Genomic DNA, 12,647 nt, shown 5'->3' with positions numbered 1-12,647 from the left:
GCATCCCAGTAATTTTCAATCACATATTTAGAGGAAACTGGAAATAAAAAGGACAGTATTCAGTATGAAAACCCATGAACTCTCTTTTTAGCAGGGCAAACAAGGAAAATCAAGACTCAAAAAAAGTAACTACTGGTTTTCTAAGAAATCATACTGATACTTTTATTTATGATTTAAATATAAAATGGTCATATGCTGAAAATCTAAAATTGACACCTAATTATCTCCATGCATTTGGTTTCCATCACTAAACTTTGAAAATTATGGCACATTAATGAAATAAATTTCTAAGATCAAAGTAGAAATCATGAATGAGCCACAGAAAGATTATCTGATTTTGATTTTTCTCCCTGTGAATGACCAGAGCCTGATTCTGCTTACACCGTTAACTATACAAGTTTCAAATATTTACTGAGAACAAAATCAAAATGGGCCCATTAGCCAATAAAGACACTGCCACATCTAGCAAACAGTAAGACAACAAACCCAATATGGCTAACTGAGAACAAAGAACAACAGCTGAAGAAACTGATGAAATACAGAATCTTCTTGTCAATTTTGATTATACCAGGAAAGTTGCCAGAGCAGTTTAATATAACCAGAGTTACACCTTTTTTTTATTATTATAGATACATAATAACAGCTTCTCCTCCCATCCCCCTCCCTAGAAACCAATTGTGAGTCAAATTCTCAAAACTGCACTGAGTCCTTAAAATTTTGTTGTCTTCATGATGCCCAGAGTGTCCCTGAGAGAAGTGCATGAGGGTCCCTAATCTACACTGCTCAGCAAAGAGAAATGTAAAATTGACAATACAAAACAAAATTACCAAGCATTATCAAGAAGCTGAGATGCAGGTACACAATGAACAATGGGGAGGGATGGTCCAAGGAGACAGGCAGCTGCTTCCCTACACCATGTCTGTAGTACAGAGTACTACTGCAAAAAGGGTGTTGCAGCCTACTTAAATCTATGAATAAATCTGTCTTGAGAACACGAATCACAGCATAAATATCAGCACCCTTCTGAGACACGCAATTCTTGCAACCACTCTTCCATCTGTGATTCTTTTAATTTAAAATTCTGTAAATGAAGAGCAATAGCCTACAAAAGCCATTGTTGGGTCATTTAGTTACATGCAGAAATTTGCATCTCAGTTACTTAATTGGAATCCCACAACTGTCACTTGTGAATACCCTTCTCTGATAATTTTGTTCAGACAGCAACCATATAAAAGATTGTCAGAAATGCTTCTGAATTATTAAAATACAGTTTTTAAATAAAGGCAAAATGCAAAAACTAACTTTCCTATCCAGGCTGTACTACCCACTGCTCCTAGGGAGACAGCAATCAAGATTGCTGCTAGTCACTGAAAAATAACTTCCCATCTAAATAATAACATGGAGATCTTTACTTAAAACAAACATTACAATTTAGTGATGATTAAAGACATTATTTCCTAAACTAATGGTCAGCATTTGCACATGGAATCTTGCATTAGAATGAAGAAGCCCAGCACACACATTTACACTGTTGAAAAAAACACTAGTACTTATACTTGAATTACTAAGATTGTAGACTTTCACAAATTAGTCCAGAGCAAACCATGTTCAAAGTCTGAATATCTCTCAAAACATAACAACCTGCATCCAAAAGCATTGACAAATATCTATTTCAAATTAGTACTTATCAAAAGGCTTCTAACACTTGTTCTTTTACATCTCTCATGTTACATAACAGCTCTTAGAAATAAACAAAAAATGCAGGACAGTATCAAACAGTCTTTGTGCTTTCCTAACTTGTCTACAATACAGTTACCTTCTTCTTGGCAAAATTCCTTAATATAAATGTACAGGCTTGCATATTTGTCCTGAATACCAGGTTACTGCATGTATTATGAAAGATGTGTAAAAAAAAAAGAAAGTGTGTAGCTGGTAACATTTTGCCCAAACAGTACTGGGAAATAAACAAATAACACAGCTACAATATATAATGTAATACTTACTATTTATATGTTTCTGAACGAATGTATTCAAAAACATGAGATACTCCCAGCTGGAACTGATCAGCAATAGGGGTAACCCAGGGATTGTTCTCTGCTTTGAAGACTTGTTTTTGACCAGTCAAATCCAAATTACCTGGAAGAGATTAAACAAACCACCAGATGAAAAATATTTGAAACATGAAAAATTTGAAAGAAATACCTTGCTGTGAATGTAAAAACCTTTTATTAGTTTCAGAGAGTGCAACTATAATAACAGCAAATATTTCAGTCTCAGCAAAGCGAAATAGAAGGACACAGTAGTACCCACCATGATGGATGCAGTTCCACTCTATTTGTTTCAGTGCTGCTACACACTGCAAAGCAGAGTTGAACTCTGCCCACTTATTTATTAAATTAGTTTTAAGTATGACTTGATAACGCATTTGTTCACTATCTCCACTATGATCTGCAGGAATAAAACGAGAATGATTCTCTGGTAGAAGTCTGTTGTGCTGAAGCTTGGCATTGCAAAGCATTCCTCAACCCCTGCTCCAGGGGCTTTTTGCATTCCCAGTGCCCAGCACACTGTACCAAGATCCCACTCTGATCTGTGGTTACTACAGTGGCACACACAACAGCAGACGGACAATGCCGTTCTTGTAACATGGCAGCTTTACCGATTCTTGACAGAAGATGTAAGAGATCTATCATACGCTTGCTTGGGGCTTTTTTGGTCATTTTGTAGAAGTTTACCACCCAAGTCCAAAAGCAGCATGTGCTCCACTCAAACTCCTCATGACTGTGGATACAAAGGGTTGAATTCCAGGACAGCCTAACCACTGAAATATTTTCCTGTGTTCTTTAAATTAAGAAATCTGTGGCATATTTTCAAATTTTTTTTGGTGAATTTTATAATTAAGAGAGACCTACCACTCCCCCATAAATCAACAATAACTAAACCACAATAAGATAAAATAATCTTTAACTATGGGGAACAAGCCAAAAAATATTTACAGGGTTTTGAAGACTGACTGAGCCAAGCTGTTGGTGAAATCTGAATCAACCTGACACCACAACTTTCCAAAATGAAAGGGGCTGTGCAAGTGCAGGCAAGGGGAGCTGCTTCAAGCCCTGTGCTCACTGCTCACTTTGGCTACACATTCTGCATGACAGCTAATCCCTGGCGTATTCCTCTCTGCAAAAGGGGTTAACACAATTAAAGACAGGCCATTATACTGTGTAAAAAGATGCCAAGAATCTCACACCAGCCTATCACGGAGTTAGGAGTCACCGCTACCTTAACAAGCTCATCTGCCAGCTGTCTGTGGCAGGCTGGGCTGAGCATCCCCCACAGCCGTCAGTCAGGCGGCAGCCGCCCGCCGCACGCTTCAGTGCACCTCGTCTGCTTTATTAGGGGACTCGGCAGCCCTGTTCTAACAAGGATCAGGAGAAAGGATTAAGTACTGTGACAAAGAAGACCTAATAAGCTAGAAAGCAGTGTGTCTAAATCTGTGCTGGCTGAAGGTGCGGGCTGGCACTCTCACCATCCAGATCTCAGGCGCAGGCTGCTGGGGAAGCTGGCCAGAGTGGCAATTAGCCCTAACCCTCTGACCAGGGCTGCTGGGAACATTATGTATCACTCACGGGCTTGCTTTGCAATAGCAAATTGGATTTCCCATTTTATTACCTGCAAAAAATCCTATAAGCTGCTCTCCAAAACTACCAACACTGCAAGCGCTCTATAGGTGGGGCATCAAGGTAAAATGATCAATCTGTGTATACTAAAAAAAGCCCAGTTAAATTTGGGGAGGCAAGATCGGCCCCATCACAGGTCAAGTTCAATGCTGCTTATAGGAATAAGTCACATGTGCCCAAAATCTCAATATTTGGGGTCTCAGCTGAATCCTCGTCCCAAGCTGTGTCAGAAATTTACCATCCAGGGAAGGCTGCTGCATGTTTCCATTCCTACAGTACAGTGTGCCCACTTCCATTTCAAGTGCCACATGGCCCACTTAAATGCAATTAATTGTAATAATTACTACTCTACTAGGGCCAAAGGAATCTTATAACAAACCCAAGACTGCTCAAGCAGAATAACCTGTAGGCCCCCATGCCAATGTAATAGCTTTATTTTCCTCTGTCTTCTCTTTTTTCCTAAAACACAGTGGAGGCAGGTATAAATATTTCTTTTCACATTCAGAGGGAAGCAGAAGCCCTAATTAATCTAATTACAGAGGAAACTGGGGCACACAAAAATTCAGCATCCGCACCAAAATCCACTTCTCCCTGCCCAGGACGTCCTTCTGGGAGCCTTGCCAGCAGCAGCTGGCCTGGCAGCCCATCCCACCGGCCACCTAGAGCTGGAGTGAGAGCCTAGGGATTTTAAGTGAAGAATTTAATCAAGTGTGGTAGTGAGAAAAGGAACAATTTGTCTGTCCTCATAGCAAGCACCAGATTCTCCGCAGGTGAGTGAAGGAGGGCCGCCCTACATAAGACAGGAAGGACAGGGCAACCAGGACTTTAAAAACCTCGCCGTTGGATACCAAAATTTCCATCTGGAAACGAAGGACAGAAAATAGGCAGAAAAATAAGCAGCGTAAATTACAGGGAGTGCCCCACCTCATCAGAACTAAGTAAGAAATGGAGTCTAACCCTCCTGATACAAGGCAAGCCATTTGAGCACAAAGAAGCCACATAATTAAAAATGAGACAGAAGGGAAATGTGTCTCTCCTGCATCACCATACAGTGCTTGGGACCATATGCTGGTGTCCTTTCTGTGCTTACAGCTAAAAAAATCCATCAATCAAGGGCCTACGTACCTAATTCTACTCTGGCTGCAGGACAGCCAAGCGTCCCAAGCACAAGGCCAAAGTCTCAGTAACATCTGAGGAATAGTATGTGCTGGGGCAACCAAACACACAGAAGCACTGCATGGACCCTTTCTGCTGCAGTGCAGAAGACAAATCCAGCAGTGTGGAAGAGATGATCACACTTGCCTGAAGCAATGGTTCAGGCACCAGGCTCCCCACAGGAGTGCCCAGCAACTGGACACCTCACACATGTGTCCCTATCTCCCAACCCCAAAAGCCTCCTTGCTATATTTTTTTTATAGCAGCACCATGTTAGAAAATGCTGTTATTCCACCCCTGCAGCACTAGAGCCAGGGAAAAAGCCACGGCAGATGCACCTTCATGCATATTGTCTAACAGCAGCATCAGCAGAACACTGTCCCCAGGGCTTTTGGAAATTTATATACTGTTCTGCTACAGAGATCACATCAAATCCCTCAGATACTTTTAGAAAGCAAAATACAGGATTACCTCTAGTAACACTCCAGCACTGAAGATTCAATCACAAAATATATTAGGATAGGAGACTGCATTGGTCATTGCTGTTTTGTTCTACACGCACATCTACCTATTAAAAAATATTTATAATTTCCGTAATTTGGCATAATTGTTTCACTAAAATTGTATTTCTTCATTATGGACTTAAAATTCTTGCTATTTTGTCATACTGAAAGAGATCAGCTCCACCGAAAGGCATCATGGTCATATGCCTCTGGTAAGCAAGGAGGAACAGGCCACCTTCAAGGCTAGTCAGCACAGTCCCTTTCCTAGGGCATAGAAATGTTATTCATATTATTTTTGAGTGCTTCTAAAATTATTCTAATAAATCATCAAAACTATACATCCCAGAACCCAGATTTAACATGCTTAAAGAACCTTCTAAATCTAATGGGTACTTTTTTTACTCAATCTTGAGATTTCCAAGTAGGAAGACTGCAAAGTCGACGCTGCTGCTACTAGTAAGTGGTCACTGAAAAGAGAAGGGAATCTGGAAAAGGGAAGAACAGAGAACTAACAGCTGACTGCTGTGGACAACCTGCACAGAATGACCAAAAGCATTCTAAGAGGAGCCATCTGTGGCATCTTAGAAATGCCTGTTCTTGGCACTCATTGTATCTAAGGATGATCTTGAACCCTTAAGTTTGATTGGATCCTTGTGATTTAACTTCTTTGCTTACCCCACCTCAAAACCAAATTGCTCCTAATGCCCAACTACTCAGACCTAAAAACTGTCTAGTGCCCAAATCTCTTGTTAGCTGCAACCTGAGAGCTACAGTAAATAGATCTACACCAAAACTCTTGAGAATTCAAGTGCAAAATCAAAGTGTGTATTTTTAATTTTAACGTGTACTAACTTAGGTGATCCATTAACGAAAAATACCATTTATCACTTCCTAAACTCAGAGCATCTACAGCCATGGGTGGGCAGAAGGGCCACCTCATGACAGTGGGTGCACCTCATCCTGAGAGATATTTAAAGGATAAGAAGGCACCTACACTTTCCTATCTCAATGGATCTATCCTGCACTTGAGCTAAAACATTATCACTAATGTCTCTTATTTTCCTGCAGTATTGTTGAAATAAAAAGTAGTTTGTGAGAACATTCATGTTTTGCTCAAATATCTCCAACGGTCAGAAAAGAGCTTGGAATAGAAAATCAAATGCTGCCTCCCACAGTGGTGTTTGCAGAGTGTCAGAGCCAGTAATAATACTACCCATCACTTTGGCCAAGGGTGCCTTCAGACCTCCCAGGCTACTTCTGTCCATTAAACCTAGCCTGCAAGCATCCCTTACATGTACAGCTACAAGCCCCTCATCCTCTTATGATGGATGATATACAAAGTGTGTAATACTTACCCAGTGGATGTATATTGGAGGTACAGTAAGGTATGACTAGAGTAGATAGGCATTACTTCAATACATGCAAAAGGAAACAGAATGAACACACACCTGGCTTGTCCTTTTCACTTGAATGCCCCCTGGCAACACTTTAAATACTTCCAAAAATTAAAAGGTGAAATTAAGTAATTAAACAACTCTGACATTTGAGAACTGAACATTGGCATTCAGCATAAGAAACATGATCCTAGCTGTAAAATGCCAGATCAACGCTTCTTTGTAATGGTTTAAATTCATCCCCAGTGGAGCTTCATTAAAATCAATGGATGTAATTTTTAGCTTGTATACTGTTGAGTTTCACATCTGTGCCCTGTTGATACTCTGACTCCCCTCCCACCCTAGACTCTTCTTCACTGACCTCAAGGAAAGTCCTCAAGCTGTAACACATCCCTTTTAGCAACTCCTCTTAAGACTGCAATTCAAACGTTCTTTCCCTTTACAACACAAAGGTCTTACTCTCTGTCGTATATATAACAAGAAGAACAAAATTAGTTTTAGTAATTTATTTAGACATAAATACCTTTCAATCCTGTTTTATTAAATGCTAAGTAAGGGATCAATCCACTGCACTAAATTTAAACTTAGGTTGTACGTAAAAATATGTCTGTCCTGGCTTGTTTTAGATTTGCTTTACAATACAGGGCTTATAATTTTTATTACTTTTGTGGCATTTGCTTTGTCTCAATAGACAGAGAGAGAGATTGTTTAAAGTGTGGGGGTAGAAGAAATATAATGACTATTATGTCATGAAAAGGATACCAAAGCAATTAATTGTGAATGATGTTTTAATATCTATGTAAAAAAGCAAAAATATATACTCATTTCTATGCCACAAAGTATTATCAAAAGACAATGATTTTTACCCCAATCTTAAGCACATGTAAGGCTGTGCATCAGTAACTCATACCATTCCTATAAACAGGTAAGATCATTTCTGCTTTGAAGACATAGCACTTTTGAAGGATTAGTAACAGAAGACAGTAGATTTAAACAGTATTTATAAAGGAGCAATAAGACAACAAAGAGCAAAGTCTTCTTTTACCTAAGTGCAGTGTGACTCAATCTCTTCGGAACTGGCAGAAATATTCACAACAATATTGAGAATGATAAAGAAATCTACATCTCCACAGCATATGTCAAAAATACTAATTTGCTTACTGATGAGCTCCTATGCACTAAGAGAGAACAACTAAGTTTAGTAAATCTAAAACTAGACTGAAATGCCTCCAAAAGATTCCCAGCAACACTTCTGCCCTCTCACCCCTACATCCTTACACTGAAGAAGGTCTAACAGTAGCAATTCAAGTCACCAACACTTCAGAGAACCCTGAAATAGCATTTGTGGTAATTATACATAGTATGGGAAAAGGTTCAAGTCTCAGATAACATGAAATCAGATTAAGTACATGCAAATAAACAAGATACCCCAGAGCATCCATCACACAGAAGCAGTCTTCCCCTGCAAGTCTTCCCCTGGCTCCCCTCCTACCCACACAGATGGGAATGCCTGCAATCTCCCCTGTAAGCCCCAGGGTAAGAGAAGGCTGAGGGAGCAATCTGAAAGTCAAACACTGAGGCCAAAATCTATCCTCAGTATTACAATTACTTTCAGGGAGTGAAAACAGGTTTTGCAACATCACATGTTATTCTTACAACTTCTTAGATGTACATGATGATTTACAATAATGAGTTTAGAGATGAGACCCCAACTTCACCATTGACCTGAATATGTGCAACAGTAAATCTGTGTCAGTTCAATAACCAAAGAGCTTACAAACACATTGCAAAAAGAAAAACATCTGGTCTGAAAAACATAAGGAGATGGGGATTCTGCCAGTTGTGTCTTGTTCTAATGGTTCATCAGTGTCAAAATACATTCTTTACTTCTGAGCTGAACTAAGCTGACTTATTTTTAAAACACTGCTGCTGCCCCTGCCCATCTACAAGGGGGAAAGACCACCTCCACTTTTCTTCCCATGGAGTGAGTGAGGATCAGCAGCCAAGTGTTCTCTCACTCTTTACTTTGATAGGTTAAATAGTCTGATCATACTGTGATCCCATAGTAGCTACTCCATTGCTTCAACTCTTAGTAAAAGGAACATAGCTGAAATAAATCAAGTAAAAGCAGACCAACTAAATCTTGTGTTCTTTACCCTTGATGTAAATGTGAAGTGTTACAGAGCAAACTGGTATTGCCTCAGCTACAGCTATTACAACTGTATGGGAAGAGAATTTTACCCTCCAGCATGTCTCAAAGGAGAGGGTTTAAAACAAAGTGAATGTAGTCCTGAGATGTTTATACAAAATTCCAGCATCAAAGCAAAGGTCAGTTAGAATCTTTATACCAAAGCATAATGGAAAGTCTGACACTTCAGAATGTGTCAGGACTGAAGATGAAGCCTGGGAAAGAGAAGAGGATGGATGAAATGCTGAACTACCACCTTAACCCACACTTCAGGTATTAAATACAGACAGATTATAGCCCTAACCTGGCTGGGCAAACTCACATTCCCATATTCAGGTGACAGGAGGAGAGGTTAACTCTCTGGGAACAAGGAGAGAGCCTGGAAACTTCTACCATCACAATACACAACAAACCAAACCTTACCAGGAGAACTAGTAGAAAGAGTAAATAATAATAATATTCACATATGTAAGTCATAAAACAGGAACTTATTCAATGCAGCACACAAGGTACTCCTCACCTAACAACACTGCTAATGGCTTGCACTGCCACATGACAAATCAGGCTGTTTCAACAGCTGAACTCCACCACACACAGCTCTCAAGTACCAGGGCAACCAGCCCGGCTGGTGCCATTGTCTCGGTAGCTAAGAGGAAAGGCAGAAGGACAAGCACTTTAACAAAAATCCAAGAAATTACTTCAAAATGTACTTTCAAAATGTATTTTTAAAGATACATTCTAAAATTATTTATTACTTACAACGTGATTAAATTAATTTCTCTCACATTCCTCAGGTAAGAGCAAGACCATTTACTAGAAGACCTACAAGTACTGTGAAGTTTCACAGATTTCTTTCTTTGAAAGGTGACATGTTGTGCTGGAAATACCATTTCCTTCACTGCTCTGTGTAACAAATGTCCAGTGCTGACTGGGATCCCAAGGGACAGACCAACAGTCACCACCAAGTGTTTCCAGTGAAGAAACCCAAGAAACACACTACACAGCAGATGGCTTTGGGAACAAAGGAAATTAACGTGATGTCAAAGTCGTTTAACATCAAAGACATTTTAATGGCACAGGAAGTATTACAGGCTTAAGAGGATCAGCATCCCAATTTATTTTGAAATATATTGCACATTTTTTTCTAGCATCAGAAACTCCCCTGAGATTCTCAATTACATGGGAATTCAACAGAGCATTCTCTCTTTGAAGGGTCCCTATCAGACCAAAATCTAGTTAATTTAAAAAAATGACTTCAAAAAAAGACTCACTGTATTGCTTTTGCCCTGCACCTTTGAAACTTCCATTCAAACACAGGTTGCCAAGTACTCAGAAGAGCGAAACCACCTTCAAGTACTATGAAACGCATAAAATGAGCCAAATATAACGACAAATGTAACCTTTGCTCAGATTGGCTCTAATTGCAGTACTCTTACCTACTACAGCTCTGACACAACAGATGAAGTATCCGCTGACAGAACCATCATTATTATCTTGATGGTACTTATAATCAGAATACAGTCAACATGAGGAGAACCCTCACACACACTGTAGTCATCTGAGAAATGACTGTAGAACTTACATATTTTAAAAAACTAATGCAAGATCAAATGTGAATCTTAGAAAGTTTGGCAAGAATTACAGCAGTGTCCACCAAGTACTTCGCATTCAGCCTGGTTTCTAACTACATAACAAGTGGTGGGGTGTAGGGTCTAGTGGTTTTTGGCTTTTTTTTTTCTTTTTTCTTTGACTTAAACCTTAAACGAGAAACACAATTAGAATATGCACAGATTTTCAGAGAAGCCTTTCTATATAAATAATCTCTCCATAACCTATCTTGTTACGTACATGTTTTTTATTGTTTCTTGACTGATAACTGCTCCATCAGAAGTCCCAGAAAACAAGTAATTTTGTTTATCCACCTTTACCTTAGTTCCAAAATTAGAAACATACATTTTTTTGAAATTGTAAGGTATCAATTAGTTGTTCCAGTGCTCAGACCTGTGGTCCAAAGAGCCCCGGTGTTCAGGCTTCCAACAAGCACCAATAAATGACCTGTATTGCAGGGGTGACACAGGGAGGGTGCAGCGACAGTTTATACTAAAATAAGAAAAGTTTGGCATTTACGTCAACTAGTGGAAAGTTTCCAACATTTGGAAAAGAAATATCTTTTGTAAAGTAAGTGATTCTTATGTTTGCACATGCCTGTTATAATTACCTGAGTAAACGGCTACTTCGATTAATATTTACTTGAACAAACAACTGCAGGTACTACTTTGCGTAATATAATATTAATTCACAAATTCTAGAGTAATTTCAAAAGCCTAAATTTTAAAAGGTCTTCCTGTGACAGAAATATTGAGGCTTTTAGCACAATTCCTTGAACTTTGTATTTAAAGCCAATCCTTTATCCACAAATGATAATTTAGCTGTTCAAAACAAAAAAATTATGAAAGAATTACTTGGTTATTCTGATACACGAATTAAATTTACAAAATGTTTCATGCTTCTTAAAAAGAAACACAACTACTTAGGCCATTAAGATTTTTTTTTTTTTACAAGGCTTGAATTTTCTATTTTTCCAGTATGGACTAACGTTGTAATTTTGATAGTGTCTCTCTTCACCTGAGAAAATAATCTGATAAACTAGCATTTGATAAATCATTTGATAAACTATTGAACGGCAACTTATGAGCCACTGATGCTAAACTCAATTTTGCCAAAGGAGGATGGTAATTGGGAATGTATTCTTAGAAATCACTGTTCTTCCATATGCATAACCATGACCAAACCACGTGTGTGCATGCATGTGTTAGCAGCAAGGTAGTGCACCCAGGCAACATCAGAATAAGGGCTTTAAAAATCATACCACTTGTTTTCACATCAGAAATGCAAACATACAGATGAGCTAGTTACATTCTCTGGGTCATTATTTAGCTACATCTTGGTGAGCACCCTGCACCATGTACTACTCTTACACTCCTGATTCTCCTGAGAAAATCTTTTATATGGCACATATGGGTCCATCCAGATGAATAAATAATGAACTTAACGCACCATGACTGATGTGACTAATTGCATGTAACATTTTATATGGTTCTTGTTTCTAGTTTACTTTCTTTTCAAACCGTTCTTATTGTTAAATGGTCAGAACACACAAAGCGACAGATTTAGTGCCTCCTTGGCAATTTATATAACTGACTGCAACTCTGTTGTTGCAGTGAATCATGATTTATTTGTCTCGCAATGCAGCACATAACCTTTTAAATGCTGGGGAAAAAAATGCCAGCGCCTCTTTAAAGTTTATATATGACTGCCCACCACCATTTCTCATGAATGGGGTTTTGAGAGACAAATGATAAAAACAAGCTGCAAATTCCACCCACCTACTCCCGGCCATTTCCTGTGTTCATCACTCACATGTACTGTATTTACAGAAAAGCACCTCACCCAGGGACCAGTGCAGTCTTTCAGTCCTTTCATTTCATCCTGGGCAGGAATATTTTTCTTAAATTAGCAGCAGGAATTCTCTGCTAAACACAACGGAGGATAATAGCGATCTCCCCCAGCCCTGTACTGGCGCCACCTCAATCACATTGGGTGACATTACAGGCTGACTGTAGGAGGTTATTTATTGGTATCTCTACTCCAAAGTTGTGACCCCAGGCCTGTCTGTGGCCTTTTTCATACCCTATTCTTCATTCCTTCTCCTGCACTTATTTACATTACC

The 12,647-nt window shown here is 39.1% G+C and overlaps 1 protein-coding gene across 1 annotated transcript in view; it reads right to left on the bottom strand.

The window, feature by feature from the left end:
• The window catches only part of RSU1 (Ras suppressor protein 1), a 103,605-nt gene that overhangs the window by 60,818 nt on the left and 30,140 nt on the right, over nucleotides 1-12,647 (bottom strand). The window contains exon 8 of the mRNA XM_041489927.1: nucleotides 2,004-2,136. Coding sequence (XP_041345861.1) covers nucleotides 2,004-2,136 — 133 coding nt within the window. The remainder of the gene's footprint in view (nucleotides 1-2,003; nucleotides 2,137-12,647) is intronic.

The sequence above is a fragment of the Pyrgilauda ruficollis genome, unplaced genomic scaffold (assembly GCF_017590135.1).
Source record: "Pyrgilauda ruficollis isolate IOZ18807 unplaced genomic scaffold, ASM1759013v1 scaffold12, whole genome shotgun sequence".
NCBI lineage: Eukaryota > Metazoa > Chordata > Aves > Passeriformes > Passeridae > Pyrgilauda > Pyrgilauda ruficollis.
This window is presented reverse-complemented; position numbering and strand designations above follow the sequence as displayed.